Genomic DNA, 21207 nt, shown 5'->3' on the forward strand with positions numbered 1-21207 from the left:
CTGTTGTCTGCCCTCCTTCCACTACAACTGGATGTTTATCTTTCAGTTTGCACAGCCAAGACTACAGTTATTAGATGTTTTTCTGGCGCATTTCAAGGATTTTAAGGAGCGCTTGATAACCATAAGGGACTGGCTTAAAGATTGCACTGCAATGATGGAAGTCAGCATAAAGGGCATCTAAAGTGTTTGTGCCTATTAACACCTGCCCTTGTGCCTCAGCTCGCAGAGGAGGAATGACTAATGCCAGCGCGTTAACATGAATGGCTGAACCCACAAAATCTTTAAGGAAAATGATAGAAAGCGCCGCAAAACCTAAAGGGACTGATTGGCCATTAGCACACTCTACGTCGAGATGATCACCCAACGGATGGAGGTACTGTTGTCACTTGTGACCCTGTATCTAAGAGACAGTTTGTTTCATTGCCAGCAATAATGACATTAGCTGTGGTTTTGGTTCCAACCTTTGAAAGGTTTACAGATAGTGTCTTCGAGTCAGCATTCTTTAAAGAAGCTTTTCATGGTTTGGGGACAAGAATTGCTTTCTATAGCCCCTACTTGTCCCACACTGGAGTCTGGAATCAGTTTAAATGGCATTTGTCATTGGCACTGTTTGAAACTTCCCAACTGGTTTGTTTCTTCTTAAGCTGTTTTTTCTTTGTGGCAACCAAGGACGGATTTGGTTCATTTTCGCATGACGATGCAATATGGCCGTCCTTGCCACAGTGAAAGCAATACCATGGGCGGGCTTCGCATTAGTTTTGGCAAAGCTCTGTGTGTTTCGGGCTTTCGTTTTCATGGGACAGGCCTCAACTTTGGCATTGGTGTTTGACACCTTTGCTTTGGTTGCTTAGGTTGTTTTTGTTTCTGACTCTCCGATTTCCAATGTGAATTTGCACGCTCAAATCTGCAATTTGTTTTTTTAATACATCAAAGTCTGTTTCACTAGCACTTACTCTTTGCATGTTTGAAGTGGCCCATTGTTTTGGATTGTTTGGAGCCATTTTGTTCCAACCAAGGTGTTGCCTCATACGGCTGACTTTCGCCGTTTACTTATCTTCTGCAGTTCGTAAAAGCAAAAGGAATTCTGAAAAGGAAGGTGGGTTCTCTTTCTTATCCTAACTGGAGGTCACTGATGAGACTGTCGTCCCAACAGCCATGAAGGAACTGCCTCAGCAATTACCTATCAAACTCTGATACACTGACATCACCACGTCGCAAAGCTTTTGTCAGACAGACATGTAGTCTTTGCAGATAGGCTGACGGCATTTCACTTTCATTCCGAAGTGTATTCATGAATCACGCAAAGAGCTCATCGCCATCATCAACAGCTCCAAGCGGAATCAAGCACTCTCAAATATTCAGAGGGTTTGGTGTTTGGACCTAAATGCTTGGTTACGTCTGTAGAGGGCGGTAACAGGCTGTCAAGTATTCTTTGAGTGCAGTTCAAGTCAGAAACGGCTGGATTGTTTATTAGGACTTCAACACTTGTTGCGCCATGTATCATAATCTGCTTCATTGTTTGGGCGGGGTATGCGCCCAGAGAAGGCTCTAAATCAACTTGGCACAGCAGAGTGTGAAGGCATTTCAATACTGCGCACTACATGTTCAACCACTACTTGATGGACACTAGGCAGATTGAGGTTGAGTGTGGAATTGGGTGGTATTGGCACATTGAGATCGATCAGGTTTTGATTTTGGGTAAGTATCAAATCATTAAGTTACCAAGAATCAGCAGGTCCACATCCTGCTGGATCAAGGGAATGGTCACCCTGTGCACGTGAGTTGGTTTCAGCGCTATTAGCAAGTACAGGGGACTGGGGGTTGAGAAGAAACCCTTAGATTAGCTAGCTCTTCTTTGAGCATATCCTCTAGCGAGTGTCCACTCAGGTTGGCCATTTCCGACAGCTGTTCATGTATGCTGTGGTGACATTTCGCGCATTTGTGGTGTACACCACTGCAAGACTCTTAATTTCGAATGTGATTACAGGTTGAGCAGAGCTTGGGACACTAAGTGGCAAAAGGGGACTTAATGTATCCATTGCACTAGCATGATTAACTCTACAATTATCTGTTGGTGAAACTCTGATTGTGGATCATCTATGCGGATGTGGCGGTGAACTGACCCATGTTTTCCAAGGTAAGTAGTAACTTCTTCATCAAGAACACTGTTGGTAAGTCTTTTTATTATTACAGAGTTTGGGATTTTAATTGACTCTTTAGTCACCATTTCCATTTTTGACTTTGTTTTGGGGACTTATTTGTCTTAACTGTTCTTACCGTTGAAATGTTTAACCAAATGAGTCTCGTGTACTTCAAAATAACTCCTGGCTGGCAAACTTGCCACATGTAACACTCTTTCAAGTTACTTAAAGCAAGGATACCACTTAGGTTAAATAATAGTACTTAATGGAACCTCAACAATTGGGCCAATAGGTTCGGCTACTGACAGGAGAAGCGAAAAAAATGACACTCAGACAATGGCTTGATTATTTTGTTTGTAAGAAAAATAAAATAAAACAAGGTTTAAATAAAAGGTTCTTTTTCTGGTACCAACAGTTCTTGAGCACACTTTGTTTCACAATCAAGAAAGCTACTCAACAAGTTACCCGGGTGCACCTTTTTTGATTCACAGATCAGGTTCAACCTTATAATCACAGTTTCAAATGCAAAATGATTTTTCACATTGCATGGACCATCAGCAATCAATCAGCAACAAAACCCTTGTCTGAAAATATCTTTCTGTTAACCTGCACCAAATCCACTTCCCGCAAACTTTTTTCTATGTATTTCTGTCTGCTGTTCACACGGAGTGTTCAGAATTTTCTGTCTTCAGTTTTCACCGAGTGTTCCTGTTTCATGGCGAAGGCGAAAAAGACTAAAAAAGGCCCCTGCTTCTCCACGGAGGAGGAGGGTGGGACAATGCGCCATTTTGCAGCAGCTCATTGGCTAAGAGAGGGGGTGTGCAGCTCATGGACAGCTTACTGGCTAAGAGCAGAAAGTGTGCAGTTTATGGGCAAAACTTTAACCCTGTAAATGCTGATAGTTTTTTATCAACACAAAGTGTAGCTGCTAAAATGAATACTTTATCACATTAGGGGATATATATAGTGCATTTTATGGTGACCATATTTAAATGTGGGTTACCCTCACCCCATCTTTGCTTGTGAACGGCTGAGCCTTTTGGGGATGCTCCTTTTATACCCAACATGACACTCATGTGTTTCCAATTAGGTGTTCTTTGAACATTAACTTTCCCATTCTTTGTTGCCCCATCCCAACTTTTTTGAAACGTGTTGCAGGCATCCATTTCAAAATGAGCAAATACTTCCACAAAAGCAACAAAGCTTATCAGTTTGAACATTAAATATTTTGTCTTTGTGGTGTATTCAATTGAATATAGGTTGAACAGGATTTGCACATCATTGTATTCTGTTTTAATTTACATTTTACAGAACGTCCCAACTTCATTGGAATTGGAGTTGTAAGACTGGTGAAATCTGACAGTGTATACTTGGGCTCACAATGCACTCTCAACAACAATGGCAGCGTAATGTCAGATCTTCCTCCTGTCAATCCCACAATGCTACACAAGGCTCTCTTGTTTACAGAAATGACATCAGAAGGAGTTAGGTCCATTAGAGCTGGCAGACCCACATTCCTGCTGATCGGTTATCATTTCAGAGAGATCCCTCTACCTCTCTTGTGCCTGGGACTCCAGCGAGGGCGGTCACATCTCCTTCTCTCTCCTCTCCTGTGTTTTTCTCTATCTTTCTATCTCTGCTCCAACCTTCAAAAGTCCCAACTTCACCAGACTATGAATTCTTCAAGCTATATTTGGAATAACTGTGGAATTGATCATCTGGTCTCTGAACGCTATTGACACCATTTTTTTTTTTCAACAAGGAAATAAGGGCTGGGGGACACTGCATGCCCAGATGGAACCTATCCTGCGGGCTATGTTTTCGATGCCTGGGAGAAGTGGCGTGTTGCATGCTTGGCACCACTCTCTATGGAAGATGTCGAAGATTTATTCTTATTTGCTTTTTATGGCAGAAGGGCTGGTGCTGATTAGATAATGCGGCTGCTACCAGAACTGCAACCGCACCATCTGTCCTTCATGATTAATGAAGTGGGCAAGGTGGTACAATCTCAGACTGTGTTAACTTTTGAACTCAAACGCAAGTTGGAAAATATCTCGGAGCAAATATCTGCCTTGCAAAGGAAGATATTGGAGACCAGGGAATATTCATGAATTGGATTTCGACGGTCAGAATTTCTGTGTCTCTCTGCCTAACTCAAAACATGGCAGCCTTATCAGCTACCGAAGGTCAAAACGCCCTGCTTGTTTTTCCTCCAGCAGCATTTCAACAGCCTTGGTGAAGCATTCGGCTCTCCTCTTATCTGCCCTCCCTTACAGCCTGCTGTTGTCAAGGGAACTCCAGACTTTATGCAGACACGGACAGACAAGGTTGGGTAGGATTACTTTGAAATGTAATCCAAAAGTAATCAGATTACAAGTAATCCAAATGTATGTACATACATACATGTAATCCACATGTATTCTTTCTAAGTAATCCTACCCAACCTTGCGGACAGAGACTGACGCACGCCTCCCCCCCTACCACCCCCCATTTTGTTTCTGACCCTACCCCTCTCTCCCCACCCCGGCCTCCGCTCTGCCACTCCTGGGAGGCGTGTGACTCTGCTGCAGTCTACACTCACTTTGCCTCAATTCAGATGATGACTGCTCCAAAGTTTATCGCACATAAACAACACCAAATGTATATGTGCGGCTGTTTTAATTCTGATGTGTGCCGTTATTACGTTCAACTAGTAATAATTAATTGTTGTATTTTGTCTGAGGTAATTGGGTGTGAAGATAATTTCGTTGCACTTCTAAGTGTAATGACAATAAATGATCATCTCATCCCTAGTGCTGTTTGGCACATGACAACAGCTCAATTATTATGACATTAAAGTAAGATTATTGCCACTGTGTGTTGTATGGCTGGGGGTGCCTGGCTGCCTTTTGTTTCTGTCTTCTGTTCTGTCTTTTGTTTTTCCTTCCAGGTGGCTTGCGTTCAGGACTGAGTGGCTGTGTGGCTGAGCTATCAGGACCTCACCCTGATCACCTGAGGCTGGTCATGTGCAGCTCGTCAGGACTCACAGCTGTGGTGCATCTACATGGATTGGGGCATGGTTGCATTTAAGTCTGGAGTACAGTGTGTATTTGCCAGAGACTCGACCTTGTGACCAGACGGGTGAGATCGTCGTCTAGAGAGCCATCTCATCATCATGGATGCAGAGACCGTAACAGGTTTGATGCCATGGTCTGTGAAAGAGGAGGGGGTGAGGTCTCACGCTCGTCAGCACACTTCCTGAGGTACTTTAGGTTTTGTGACTAACATGAGTACAGTCAGTAAATGTGGTGTCCCTCACACCTTATTATATTGAGCTGTTATGTTAGTCGTTTAATCAGCTTCCACTGCAGTGGAGAATTGAACTGGGTGTTCCATGCCTGCAGGGTGGGAAGCTGATTGGTGATTAAGCCAGGAAGTGTTTGCTGTTTATGTACACCTTTGAGTGGTCTCTCTGTGTGTGGAGTGGTGGACTCACATGATGGTTTTTCCTTTCACAGACTCGGTTGGTCGCGGCCACCTGGGGGGTGTCGGCGGGGTCCTTGGGTCCGAACTGTTCTGGCTCCGGACCTTTTGTGCTGCTGGGAGCGCACCGTCTCTCCACCTCGCCAGACCGCGCACTTATTTGTTTGTGATTAAGCACTCACTGTTATGTTATTAAATTCTGTTATCCTTAGAACCGTGCTCTGCTTATTTTATGCTTGGGTCCTTCAAACGCTGGTCGATTCTCCGCCTGCGTCCGACACATAACACTGTGCTTAACAATATCTGAATTTGTCTAATGATACAGAAGTTCTATTTTTGTGATCCTCTTTTTTCCCCAGTTCTAGATAGTGATTAATCACTCTCTACACATATGTTACACACAGGAAAGTGGTCCTGTTGCCACAGCTAAACACAAGCTTGTAGGGCCACTGAACCAATCAAATCAAATCAAATCCTCTAGTCATCTACTGTCAGATTACAGTGAAGGATTTATTAATCTTTCTTTAACTTCTGGATCTGTTCCTAAACGTTTCAAATATGGAGTGATTAAACCATTACTTAAGAAACCTAATCTTGACCCTAGTGTATTGAAAAACTATCGTCCGATATCAAATCTATCATTTTGCTCTAAAATTCTGGAAAAAGTGGTGTCACGGCAGCTTGTAGACAATCTTACTGAGAATAATCTCTTTGAGCCGCTGCAGTCTGCTTTTAGAAAATATCATTCCACAGAAACGGCTCTCACTAAAGTGGTGAATGATCTTCTGCTTACAATGGATTTGGACACCACTACGGTTCTGTTGCTGTTAGATCTCAGTGCTGCATTTGATACAGTGGATCATCATATTCTACTTGATAGGCTGGAAAATCATTTTGGGATTACTGGGAGTGCCCTTGCATGGCTGACGTCATACTTGACCAGTCGTTCTCACTGTGTTTTGTACAGTAACACTACCTCTAACCTTAGTGACATGAAATTTAGGGTTCCTCAGGGGTCTGCCCCCTGCTTTTCTCCCTTTATATAGCACCCCTTGGGCACATATTGCGGCATTTTGGGATTACCTTTCACTGCTACGCAGATGATACTCAGTTATATATGCCAATAACTGCTGGTAATCTCGTTCACATAAAATCCTTAGAAGATTGCCTTGCATCAGTGAGAAGTTGGATGTCTAGAAACTTCCTACTTTTAAACTCTGAAAAGACTGAAATGATGGTTCTTGGTCCAGTGAAACATCGGCATCAATTTGACCAGTTAACACTCAGCCTAGGCTCGTGTGTCATACATCACACTGACAAAGTGAGGAACCTTGGGGTAATTTTTGGTCCTTCGTTGTCCTTTGGTCTCCATATTAGAAATATTACTAGGACTGCTTTCTTCCACCTGCGAAATATAGCGAAGATTTGTCCCATCCTGTCTATGGCTGATGCTGAGACCCTGATCCATGCGTTCATCTCTTCTAGATTGGACTACTGCAATGTTCTATTTTCTGGTTTACCACAGTCTAGCATTAGGGGTCTCCAATTGGTTCAGAATGCTGCAGCCAGACTTTTGACACAAAGAAGAAAGTTTGACCACATTACACCCATTTTGGCATCTCTTCACTGGCTTCCTGTCCCAGTGAGATCAGATTTTAAGGTTTTGCTACTAACCTATAAAATTATTCATGGACTGGCACCTCCCTACCTAGCTGACCTAATTAAACCTTACGTACCGGCCCAGGCTTTACGTTCTCAGGGTGCAGGACTACTTTGTGTCCCTAAGGTGAATAAGAAGTCTGCGGGTCACAGAGCTTTCTCTTATCGTGCCCCTGTTCTGTGGAATGATCTCCCTGCGTCAATAAAACAATCAGATTCTATGGAGACTTTCAAGTCCAGACTTAAGACACACTTATTTTCCCTTTCATATGGCTAGCATACTGGTGCAGTTTTGTTTTACGCTTTTTATTCTTTTAATTCATGTTATTAGTAATTGAAGTGGGCCGCGGCCTCAACTTCACCTAAATTCTGGGTCTTTTAGTGAAGCTTAGGGCTAGTAGCTGGCGATCACCTTAGTATTTCTTCTGTTTTTCTTGTTGATTAATGCTGGCAAATTATACAGTATTTTTTGTCTTTCTGATGCCTGATTCTGTTTTTTCTCTGTTTAAGGTGCAGCTCCATCCAGAGATGGGAGTTGTGTTTGTGTTGGTGATCCTCCTGTCCTGTGCACCAACAGCAATTCTTGCATATTCGTCCGTGAATTGTTCTGTGAATTATTTCTGTAATTTATGTTTGTAGCATGGCCCAAGCAGAGGGTCACCCCTTTGAGTCTGGTCTGCTTGAGATTTCTTCCTCAGAGGGAGTTTTTCCTTACCACTGTTGCTCTGGGGTTTGTTAAGGTTAGACCTTACCTGTGTGAAGCACCTTGAGGCAACTCTGTTGTGATTTGGCGCTATATAAAGGAAATAAATTAAAATTGAAATTGAAGGACTTGGAATTTCCTCTACTTGCACCCATGTGGTGTGTTTTTTAAGAGCTGACGTAACATGTGAATTTCTCCCGTGTGAGATCAATAAAGTCTTATCTTATCTTACTTTAAAATTTAAAGCCTCCCCACTGGTGATGTAATTGAGAAGTGACAAAGCTACGTTTTAGCTGAGAGGTGATCTTATGGATTTTTTTTTGGACAACAGCAACAACAACAACAACAATAATAATAATAATAATAATAATAATAATAACACAGATAGGGCCTTCTATTTTGCACTCTCTATTCGTTTGATCCATATTTGAGGGAGGACCAATAGGCTGCAGCTTGCTATGTCCCATGCGGCCAGACCCCAAATTAATATGAACAGCTCATACTGCAAAACCACTTATGTATTCTTTCATTCATCTCTGTGTTTGAGGTTTACCTCCCCTGGTCCCATGACTGCTTGTGTGGTTGCCACCCAGGACCCAAGGCTGTTTTGTGGTTGATATCATGGATGCAATGAAGCACGGTAACAGTGCATGCTCCCAGAATTGACATGACTTGTCCCACGGTAGTCCTCAGTCACTTTGCTGTGGTCAGACATTAATTTATTTCATTTAAATGTCCAATCAGATTTATCTGTCATTTCAGTAACTGTGTACGACCCACTCAGGTTAAACAAACTCATGAAAATCCTTCGTTATTTACTCCCATTTGTTAGCTTCAGCACAGCCCTTAGTTCCAGTGTGTATCAACTGTTTAACATTATAGACTTCATTTATATGGAACTCATACAGGAGGATGTCAGTCTCTGAACTTGTGTCCTGATTGGACACTTATGACATTTATGGATCACGATCTGTAGGAACATGCACCCAGGTTGCAACACAATTTACATTCAACAATGACACACATCATTCACACCAAGAGCTGATCGTATTTAACAATGTAAGAAATCTGAGAGAAGTTTACAAAAATGTTCTTGCATGAGGCCCAATGTGTCCCTGTCCAAATACTTATGGACCTGCTTGTGTGTCATTATACTCACCACAGTAAAAGAGCGCGTTAACATTCAGCTGCTCAGACAGGTAAAAATCGGGCTTCCTCTTGAGAATCTGTTGAGTAGCAACACACAAAGTAAATACTGTAAAATTCACTGTTTCGTGTTGATTTGCAAATAGATGCTCAGGTGAATTCAACCAGCCTGTGCATGGAGCTGCATAAAGGATTCTGCAATATCAGGATGATCTCTTGGACCTGTACAATAAATACAATATTATAAAGGCATGGCTTAAAACAAACAAACAAACATAAAGGCAGTGTTTGACTTTAATACCTTGCTGAAAAATGGCGAGTGTGGCATCAGTCAATACTTCAATGAGGCGTTTAATGACAGGGAAATGGGATTCATCTCCTGCAAAAATGTGAACAATCTAAAAAAAGAAATGACGCAGTGACTTGTGATTCCAAAACTGTAAATCCACATTACAAGTATGAGGAGTAAAACTGGTCTGTGTGTTGATTTGTGGAGGTGTACCTGACGTGTGAGATCCAGAGCTGAGGCTTGTGGGAAGGCACTATAGATCTTCCCCAGCGTCTCGCTCACCTGCTCCACCATAGGCCCAAATTCATGAAGGAGGGTTCGAACAGATTTATTAAATAGCCCACACGCTGCCTGGGGAGGAGGTGGGCTGTGAGTAAGTGTGAGTCAGTAAACATGCTGAAAACCCTGAACCAGATGAATACAGTCAGGCCCGTAAGTGTTGGGACAGTTAAACCATTTTTAAAATGTTGCTTCTGTACATCAATGGAGTTGAAGTAAAGTAATCAAGATGTGCTTGCAGTGTAGTGCAACAGAAGTGGACTTATTGAAAATTCTTGCTGAAATTTTACATCTTCTAAGAAAATCCTTCTCTGTTCCACTCCATCATGAACCTGGATTAGTTTTGATGCAGCAGACAAATGTTGCACCGTGCAGTTTCTCCAAGTACAGACACAGAAGCCTGTAACTACTTCAGAGTTGTCACGGGTGTTCTGATCCCATCAGGACTCTCTTTTTTTGCATGGTCTACTTCAGACAGATTTACCACATAGTACCATACTGTCTGTATTTCTTTACAACTTTACCTGTATCCAAACCCTGATTTATGTTAAGAAACCTGGTTGTAAAAGTGATGCTGTGAAATAATAATCGTTATATTTAGCTGGTCCTATTATAACAATCAAACAAGCACCCCCCACCTCACTGTCCAAATACATTTGAGCCAGACTGTGCAAAGGATGTGACGATGAAGGAAAAAAATAGTCCAACCTCTACGACTTCTGAGTTGTCAAGCCACTGGTGCAGGATGCTCTGGATTAACGGGAACACTTGCCGTAGCACAACCACAACCTATGGATGGCATTTGAATATTTTATTACAAATATGAAAAGAGAAAATACACAAATGATATTGTATTGCTTGGTTCATTTCAGCATGATCTAACATTAAAAATGGTAAAGTACGAAAATGTGTATGTTTGTGTAATGTTCCACTTGCAAAGTACACATTGGAGTGTATGCTTTCTTCTAGACCCAAAACACTCCTTCTTACAACATAGACTTTTAAAATGGAATTTCTTTGATTCCACGTTAGAACTGAGGTCTTCACTAATAGACCATAAGCCAGAGGGGTTTGTCGTTACCGAAAAAAGTGGCAAAGGCTACCATACCTTTTCTGAAAGCCTGAAATCTCAGCTTTTCAATGATATGTGATGGCTATCTGAGAAGAGTAGCTGTTACAAGTTATGACATGCAATGTAAACTAAGGTTGAGAAAATTTTTTGTGGACAAACCAAAGCAGAATAGTGAGATAGCTGAAAATCTAAAATGGTATAACAACAAATGAGACATGGTGTCCTATGTTTTTGGATATGGCAAATCCAATTATGACATTGGTATTGCTGTACAAGGTCAAGGCCATGACCTTTTGGCATGGTCAATGCCATCTTTTTAATTTTTCAACAAATTATGTAATTATTCTCTTTATCTATCTCATCCATAGCTTTTTGAACAACATATGAAACATGGATTACTAATTTTAAGTTTGTGGAATACAACTAATTACAACAATAGTGTAAGGTTACATCCTTTTTGTACTGACAAATAACATATATGTTTATTGGGATATCTTGTATGTTGTTGCAAATGTCTGGTTTCTGTACATAGCATATAGAGAAAAGAATGGATAACATATGGGCATATAGTGATCATACCACAATCAGATAACCTTAAGCTTAACTTAAACCAGTGTTAGATAACATATCAACAAACAAATAATCAAATCAAATCAAATCACTTTTATTTATATAGCGCCAAATCACAACAAACAGTTGCCCCAAGGCGCTTTATATTGTAAGGCAAAAGCCATACAATAATTACAGAAAAACCTCAATGGCCAAAACGACCCCCTATGAGCAAGCACTTGGCAACAGTGGGAAGGAAAAACTCCCTTTTAACAGGAAGAAACCTCCAGCAGAACCAGGCTCAGGGAGGAGCAGTCTTCTGCTGGGACTGGTTGGGGCTGAGGGGAGAGAATCAGGAAAAAGACATGCTGTGGAAGAGAGCAGAGATCAATCACTAATGATTAAATGCAGAGTGGTGCATACAGAGCAAAAAGAGGTGAATAAAAAGAAACACTCAGTGCATCATGGGAAACCCCCCAGCAGTCTAAGTCTATAGCAGCATAACTAAGGGATGGTTCAGGGTCACCTGATCCAGCCCTAACTGTAAGCTTTTTCAAAATGGAAAGTTTTAAGCTTAATCTTAAAAGTAGAGAGGGTGTCTGTCTCCCTAATCCGAATTAAGAGCTGGTTCCACAGGAGAGGAGCCTGAAAGCTGAAGGCTCTGCCTCCCATTCTACTCTTACAAACCCTAGGAACTACAAGTAAGCCTGCAGTCTGAGAGCGAAGCGCTCTATTGGGGTGATATGGTACTATGAGGTCCCTAAGATAAGATGGGACCTGATTATTCAAAACCTTATAAGTAAGAAGAAGAATTTTAAATTCTATTCTGGAATTAACAGGGAGCCAATGAAGAGAGGCCAATATGGGTGAGATATGCTCTCTCTTTCTAGTCCCTGTCAGCACTCTAGCTGCAGCATTTTGATTTAACTAAAGGCTTTTCAAGGAACTTTTAGGACAACCTGATAATAATGGATTACAATAGTCCAGCCTAGAATAAGTAAATGCATGAATTAGCTTTTCAGCATCACTCTGAGACAAGACCTTTCTAATTTTAGAGATATTGCGCAAATGCAAAAAAGCAGTCCTACATATTTGCTTAATATACGCATTGAAGGACATATCCTGATCAAAAATGACTCCAAGATTTCTCACAGTATTACTGGAGGTCAGGGTAATGCCATCCAGAGTAAGGATCTGGTTAGACACCATGTTTCTAAGATTTGTGGGGCCAAGTTCAATAACTTCAGTTTTATCTGAGTTTAAAAGCAGGAAATTAGAGGTCATCCATGTCTTTATGTCTGTAAGACATTCCTGCAGTTTAACTAATTGGTGTGTGTCCTCTGGCTTCATGGATAGATAAAGCTGGGTATCATCTGCGTAACAATGAAAATTTAAGCAATGCTTTCTAATAATACTGCCTAAGGGAAGCATGTATAAAGTGAATAAAATCGGTCCTAGCACAGAACCTTGTGGAACTCCATAATTAACCTTAGTCTGTGAAGAAGATTCCCCATTTACATGAACAAATTGTAATCTATTAGATAAATATGATTCAAACCACTGCAGCACAGTGCCTTTAATACCTATGGCATGCTTTCATCTCTGTAATAAATTTTATGGTCAACAGTATCAAAAGCTGCACTGAGGTCTAACAGGACGAGCACAGAGATGAGTCCACTGTCTGAGGCCATAAGAAGATCATTTGTAACCTTCACTAATGCTGTTTCTGTACTATGATGAATTCTAAAACCTGACTGAAACTCTTCAAATAGACCATTCCTCTGCAGATGATCAGTTATCTGTTTTACAACTACCCTTTCAAGAATTTTTGAGAGAAAAGGAAGGTTGGAGATTGGCCTATAATTAGCTAAGATAGCTGGGTCAAGTGATGGCTTTTTAAGTAATGGTTTAATTACTGCCACCTTAAAAGCCTGTGGTACATAGCCAACTAATAAAGATAGATTGATCATATTTAAGATCGAAGCATTAATTAATGGTAGGGCTTCCTTGAGCAGCCTGGTAGGAATGGGGTCTAATAGACATTTTGATGGTTTGGAGGAAGTGACTAATGAAAATAACTCAGACAGAACATTTGGAGAAAAAGAGTCTAACAAAATACCAGCATTACTGAAAGCAGCCGAACATAAAGATATGTCTTTGGGATGGTTATGAATAATTTTTTCTCTAATAGTTAAAATTTTATTTGCAAAGAAAGTCATGAAGTCATTACTAGTTAAAGTTAAAGGAATACTCGGCTCAATAGAGCTCTGACTCTTTATCAGCCTGGCTACAGTGCTGAAAAGAAACCTGGGGTTGTTCTTATTTTCTTTAATTAGTGATGAATAGTAAGATGTCCTAGCTTTACGGAGGGCTTTTTTTATAGAGCAACAGACTCTTTTTCCAGGCTAAATGAAGATCTTCTAAATTATTGAGACGCATAATGATGACATCACATTCAGAAAACCTTAAGAGTCTCTTAAGTAATGTGTGAGAACATAAATAAGGCATGATAATAGCACACAGAAAACCTTAAACCTAAAAGAGTCTTGGACAACAAACATTAACATACCAAAGGAGTGTAAACTGCCACTCTCAGAAAATCTAAAAAACCTAAAACTGTCTCGGATAAAGTATGAACACATTGTAAAACATGTCAAAGATTGAAAATACCTCAATCAGAACCCTTATAACTTTTTAAACTTGTATATAATTTCATTATGCTTCCACTTTCCATAGAATGGCATTTAGAGAATTTAGGAAAGTGCGGCAATGCATCTTCTTATCAGTAACAGTTTGGAACTTGCACAGAACATTTAGTGAAACTTATTACTCTGTAAATTTATATAAGCAACACTTATCAACACTTAAATCTAAATCCTTTTCATTTACTCAAATGTGTGACAGACTGACAGCTAACAATCTATCAATCTAAATCATAAGCAAATAATTACTATAAAATCATGTTTGACAAATACATGATTAGTCTTTAATCAAGACCATGACTAATCAAACTCTTCATCATCTTCCTCATTAGCGGAATAGGACTGATCCTCATCAACAAGGTCACCCTTCTGGTTTTTGCATGGCATAGGTCAATGCAGGCCAAATTGTTGGCAACACACTGACATGACTGAGTGACACAGTCCCTTCTGCATGAGCAGGACAGAAACTTAAGTACTGCTTGTGGACTAGTGGGGACACTGAACCAGTCTATGGAGAGCTGCAAGTCTTGGCCATCTCTAGACCACCCATGATCAACGGGGGAAGAAACTTCAGGGTTGGTCTCAAGGCATCTCCTCCAAATAGCGCTTTGATAGTTAGCTCTGAGAAAGTGCTTTCTGAGAGAATCTGAGCATGGAGGTAATTGCCAGGATTCTATGCCTTTCTTTGCACAAAAAAGTGCATAGTGCCTCATTTCACTGATGTTGGTGATTCTGTATATTTGATATGTGAATTCTTGTAAGGCTGCATACAACTCTTGTGTCATCATCCAGTCTGCCCCAACCTTCTGAAAGGTTTCACAGACATTTTCATTCTTCTGAAGTAGTTTCAAGGCTGACACTTTACCACAACCTGCAAATGCACTTACACTGTTGCAACCTATGTATGAATGTAAACCAGGTAAAGCCTGACACAATGCATATGTACACCCAAAGAAATCATGATTTGTGCCATCAGCTGTTAAGTCATGATTAATTTGGGTGTAAGTATGCATGCATGTAAAGTGAGCTGTGGATAGTCAATGCCATTTGTTGACTGTGTACCTGAAATTAAAAAAGCAAAAGACAAAATAAATAAATAAAAACAAAACAGACATTAACATGCTGCTCTCTGATGTCACCTTATACTTGTTTTTATTGTTTTCAATACTGATGTTATTATCATTATTACTATCAATGTATACATAACTTACCAACAAATTGTAATAGAATAGGCCTACAGCTATTCTTTTCTCCTTTTGAATGTTGGTATATTTCACATCTCATATTTTTTAATCAAACGCTGTCACTAAAACTCTGCAATAATCATCACTGTAGAAAAGCTGGTGTCAGCCCCCACTAGGCTAATATACAAATGCTATATACCATTTGAAAGAAAATTATTTTGAGATTTAAATAAAAAATGTACATCTGTCTTCACAAAATTATGGATGGTGAAAATAGAAAGAAAAATTATATAATTTGTAAATAATGTAATTGACCATGCCAAAAGGTCACGACCTTGACCTTTTACAGCAATGTTAATGTCATAATTTGGTTTGTCATACCCCAAAACATAGGAAAGCATGTCTCATTTGTTGTTATCCCATTTTTTAGATTTTCAGATATCTCAATATTCTGCTTTGGTTTGTCCAAACATTTTTTTCTCAAACTTAGTTTACGTTACATGCGATAACTTATAACAGCTACTTTTATCAGGTGGCCATCACATATCATTGAAAAGCTGAGATTCCAGGCTTTCAGAAAACGTATGGTAGCCCTTACCACTTTTTCGGTAACGCTTTCACTTTTTGAGGCCCTGGCTCACAGTCTATAAGGTTTTACAAAAAAAAAAAAAAAAAACTAGCTCATGAGGTAAAATACCTGAAATATCTATTCTGAAATTTTGTGGCAGGTTGGCTACTGGTTTTAAGAAAATGGGTTCCATTCAGGATTATTCAGGATAGGGATGGGTATTGATAAGATTTTATCGATATCGATGCCATTATGAATCCGATAGCTTATCGATACCTCTTGTGAAATTTTCTGTGTACTAAAAGTAGGCTTTACGGGTTTTCTATGTCAACAACATTTTAAATTGGTCACTGGATCCTTGATCTCTGGACATAAATAAAAATAAATAAAATCTGTAGTTTTGGCATTTTGGCATGAATGTCTCTCCATACCTCTGAGCTCAGCCGGCTGCTGCACATTAGCGCAGGATGTCTCATTTTGGAAGGAAAAAACATTTTGTTCGATTGCAGTTTGTTTGGATTACAACGTTTGGAAAGAGGTGTCATTTGATTGAAACAGCGCTTCGCTTTTAAGTTATTAATTCCGTTTGGACTCTGTCATTCTAACTTGACTCGGCAGAGAGCCGCACAGTGTTTGGAGCTGTGTGAACAGAACAGAGGATGATTCTCGTTTCTTTCTCGCAACAAGACAGGAGTCCCAGTTAGTGACTTTAATCTGCACAAAAGTGACTCACGATCGACATATTCAGGGATAAAAGTGGTGACAAACAAAAAACAGGTGAAACCCAAAATTACCCCCCAACACCACCCGCACAAAAATGTTTGAATTCTAGAAGCTCTGAAATGCAATTTGGGGCTATTCCAGACAATAAACTGTAGTGAGTGCAGCATCCATTTTAGTGAGAAAAAAAAACAACTTTCCTTATTCAAATTCATTCCAGTATGATTCTGGACTTACTAGTATGCAGCAGTTTTCTAGCTTGGCAGACGGTTCTTCAGGAAATCACTGAAGAAATTAACAAATTGAAAATATGGTTTGACCAAAACAAATGGTCATTAAACTTAAATAAAACACGGATTAAGTGGAGGTGTAAGAGTCACTAGGTGTTCACAGGAAACACTTATTTCTATATTTATTTATTTATGTTCATTGTTAGTTCGTTTCATCTTTTCTGTTGTGTTTTGATTTATCAGATTTTTTTTTGTCTCTTTCTCTAAAATTGTATTGTAGCATAGATATTATTACTATTACTGTTGTTGCTGTTGCTATTATTATTATTAATATATAAATAAAAATAAATTTAAAAAATGACCATTTGTAATACATTTGACTCTTTTACAACAACAAACGCGGAGCCATTAATTATTATACAGAAAACAAATGCACACAAACGTGCTGAGATGCGAACTGCTTAATGCTAATTTTAACATTGAAAACGCCATAGACATGCTAATGCGTTAGCATCGGTCCCGTTTTTAAGTTAGAAAATACGTCCATCAACTGTTTCAGAAGATCATAATAGGTCAGTTTAACATAACAATAAAGGTAAATATTACTCACAGACTTATCCTCTTTACTGTTTTAGCTGGGAAAAATTAAGATAAAGCGAAATGAAACAAAGAACCAACAAAGCAGCAGATCGAAGCACTTCTTCCTTGATTCAAGGTTCAAAGCAAATCCACGCTGCAGAAACGGTTGATTACAGACCCGCTTTACGGTCTGTAATCAATGTAGAGAAATTATCATTTTCCTAACAAACACCCCCAAAAACAACAGCCACTATGAAGGACCGATAAGGGAATCATTGAGCAAAAAGGCTATTGATGTTGATGGATCGAATCATTTCTTAATGATACCCGAAAAGAACCGGTTCCCAATACCCATCCCTAAGGATGGTTAAAGACTCGGTGTGTAAAGGAGAGAGGAACGGATCTGTTGGCATGAGGGTCTGTAGAACGTACTGGGTGCTGTGTGGTCTGGGATGGTTCGACTGCTCCCTCGAAGCTGTCTGGCTGTCTGGTGATGTTCAGAGTGGTAAAAAGACTGGACAGCATCCCCAGGATTTGGATAATGCGTGCCTTATTAGTGGGGTTACGCTGTACACAAAAGAGTTAAAACAGATGGGATAAATAGAAGAACTTGACCTATTCACTGACAAACAGCCTGGAATGTGTTTAGAAAATGAATTGCACAAATATGTGTATAATGATCTCAAAAGGCCATATTTAACAGATCTTATTATTTAGATGTTATTTCAAATGAACGCATTTGTAAGATGTTCTAAAATGACTCGCGTTTGTCTTGAAGAAAGCTTAATGAAATGCTTACTAAAGCACATAATATGGCAAACCATTGTGCCTTGCTAGCTGGCTAGTGTGAAAGGAATATACAGTTGTAATGTTACAGACCTATTTCAAAATGTATGATTTTTTTCCCCCAAACTTCTACACACAATAACCCATAATGACAATGTGAAAAAGTTTTTTTTTTTTTGATAATTTATTAAAAATAAAAAACTAAGAAATCACATGTGCTTAAGAATTCACAGCCTTTGCCATGAAGCTCAAAATTGAGCTCAGGTGCATCCTGTTTCCACAGATCATCTTTGAGATGTTTCTACAGCTTAATTTGAGTCCACCTGGGGTAAATTCAGTTGAGTGGACATGATTTGGAAAGTCACACATGGTCTACATATAAGGTCCCACAGTTGACTGCATGTCAGAGCACAAATGAAGCATGAAGTCAAAAGAACTGTCTGTAGACCTCCAAGACAGGATTGTCTTGAGGGACAAATCTGGGGAAGGATACAGAAACATTTGTGCTGGTTTGAAGGTCCCAATGAGCACAGTGGCCTCTATCGTAAATGGAAGAAGTTCAGATCCACCAGGACTATTCCTAAGAGCTGGCTGCCTATCCAAACTGAGCGATTGGGGGAAAAAGTGCCTTACGTAAGGGAGGTAACCAAAAGAGAAGACAACCTTCCAGAAAGACAACTATCTCTGCCTGTATGATAGAGTGGCCAGACGGAAGCCAGTCCTTAGTAAAAGGTACATGGTGGGCCACCTGGAGTTGTCCAAAAGGCACCTGAAGGACTCTCAGACCATGAGAAACAAAATTCTTTGGTCTGATGAGACAAAGATGGAACTCTTTGGCTGAATGGTGTCATGTTTGGAGAAAACCAGGCACCATCCCTGCAGTGAAGCATGGTGGTGGCAGCATTATGCTGTGGGGATGTTTGAAAGGTCGGACAGCTTCCCTGACCGCTGGTGTCCACCACGGTGTTCAGGGGTTGCCGCCCCTTGAGGCACCTAACACTTTCAGGCCACAGCTCCCTGCTGCAGCTTCAGCAATAAAACTGATTATGGCAGGGAGTAAACTTCTGCAAATGTCCGATCGGGCGTTCAGGCAGAAGTACATTGATTCGCTGTCATTTTTAACCATGCGCCTCACTCAAATGCTGAAAGCTATGAATATCGAAGTGGAGGCGGGTATGCGGAAAGGTTACTTTCCGCACTTGTTCAGCTTGGCAAAAAATTTGGATTATATTGGTCCATATCCTGATCCCACTGCGTATGGCATGGCGAAAATGTCTGAGACAGAAAAACGGGAATTTGATGCGTGGTACAAAACCAGACAACTTCTTTTTCGATTTGAAAGTGGAGGCGATGATGTACTGTGATAATGACACTAGAATTCTCGCAGCAACATGCACTAAATTTATGACGGAATTTGTCAGCGAAACACGCGTGGACCCTTTCAGCTGCACTACAATTGCCTCAGCCTGTATGAAAGTTTTAAAAATGAACTTTCTCCCACCTAATACATTGGCCTTACCATCAGCTGACAATTACCGCCAACAGTATAAAAGAGTTTCAGACAGTTCCATTCAATGGCTAGAATGGGAAATGGAGAACCGAAATATTACAATCGCTCACGCACTGAACCAGGGTGAGAAAAAGCTGGGGGCATATACCGTAGATGGTTATGCGGAGGTTAACGGGGTGAAAAATGTCCAGGAATTCCTCGGTTACTTTTATCACTGTTGTCCAACCTGTTTTCTGGCCCATGAAAAAAATCCTCTTCTGAACACCACATTCGGTCAGCTGCAGCTTTGAGGGTGGTGGAGGGTGTCAGTCTTACCTTTATCTGGGAGCACGAATGGAATAAAATGAAAAAAAATAATCAGACAGTCCGACAATTTCTCCAGCAGTACCGAGCCCCGAAACCCCTCGAACCTTGAGACGGTTTGTACGGGGGATGGACAGCCCCTGCGTGTCTGCGGTACACCTCAGGCCAGGGTGAACAGATTCATTACGTTGATGTGACGTCATTGTACCTTTACATTAACATAAATTTCACATACCCCACAAGACATATGAAAATCATTGTCAGGGATTTCCAAGACCCTCGTTCATATTTCGGTCTCATCAAAGCTAGCGTGTACCTGCCGCGCAGGTTACATTTCCCCATTCTTCCTTACCGGATGCCTCAGGGAAAGCTAGTCTTTCCTCTCTGTCGCCTGTGTGCTGATATCAACAACCAAGATGAATCATGCACACACAGCGATCAGGATAGAGCTTTGAACAGGACATGGCCGACCCCGGAATTTCACAAAGCTTTGGATAAAGGTTACATTGTGGTAGAGATTAACGAGGTCTGGCATTTCAAAACTAAAAGCGATAATTTATTTGTGGGGTACATAAACACGTTTTTAAAACATAAACAGGAGGTGTCTGGATATCCACCGGAATCTGATAAAGACTCTGAGAGCAGGGAGAAATATGTCGAGGACTACTGGATCAATCAAAAAATCCGATTGGTCCCGAGAAAAATTTCCCTGCAAAAAGACAAATGGCGAAATTCTGTCTGAATTCCTTCTGGGGGAAATTCGCTCAGAAGAATAATCTCATGCAAACCAAACTCATCAGAAACGCTGAGGAATTTTTCAGGTTTCTATTCTCTGACCTATATGACATCACCTATTTTTCATTTCTGAATAATGATGTGGCTATGGTCCAGTGGCGGTATGGGTCACAATACATAGTTCATCCTGGTAAAGCAGATAATATATTTGTTGCAGCATTCACGTCATATGCGCACTTGACTCTGTATGGATTTATGAAAAGGTGGTGACCCCAGAGAGGTCGTGCTAGCTATCAAAAAATAAACATTGAGAGTGTCAAAGACTTGATCAAGGGTTATGTAAAAGATCCTACCAACAAATCCATGATCAAAGCGCCACAGCAGGGTATCAAACGTTATAAAAACGGCTTCAAGCTGACAAACGCATTATTCCAGAAAACCTTCCGAGTTGTGCATGATAATCGACATCTTTTGCCTGACGGTCTGACTGAACCCTTTGGATATTGAAAAGCATGTCTGATTTTGGAGAGCCTATCTTGTTTGACCCAAGATTGCCACCTTTCTCATGCCTCGTAATAGGACCAAGTGGA

General features: G+C 40.4%; 1 protein-coding gene across 2 annotated transcripts in view; it reads right to left on the reverse strand.

The window, feature by feature from the left end:
• The window catches only part of LOC117521425 (importin-13-like), a 105667-nt gene that overhangs the window by 35519 nt on the left and 48941 nt on the right, over nucleotides 1–21207 (reverse strand). The window contains exons 12-17 of one of the 2 annotated variants that reach the window (XM_034182721.1): nucleotides 17716–17850; nucleotides 10388–10468; nucleotides 9614–9751; nucleotides 9413–9509; nucleotides 9281–9333; nucleotides 9125–9191 (exon numbers count right to left, since the gene is read on the reverse strand). In XM_034182721.1, the coding sequence (XP_034038612.1) occupies nucleotides 9125–9191; nucleotides 9281–9333; nucleotides 9413–9509; nucleotides 9614–9751; nucleotides 10388–10468; nucleotides 17716–17850 (571 nt within the window). Of the gene's footprint in view, nucleotides 1–8947; nucleotides 9192–9280; nucleotides 9334–9412; nucleotides 9510–9613; nucleotides 9752–10387; nucleotides 10469–17715; nucleotides 17851–21207 lie in introns of those variants that run through there. The other variant, XM_034182720.1, reaches the window with a different exon arrangement.

This window comes from Thalassophryne amazonica, chromosome 12 (assembly GCF_902500255.1).
Source record: "Thalassophryne amazonica chromosome 12, fThaAma1.1, whole genome shotgun sequence".
In the NCBI taxonomy this organism is placed as follows: domain Eukaryota; kingdom Metazoa; phylum Chordata; class Actinopteri; order Batrachoidiformes; family Batrachoididae; genus Thalassophryne; species Thalassophryne amazonica.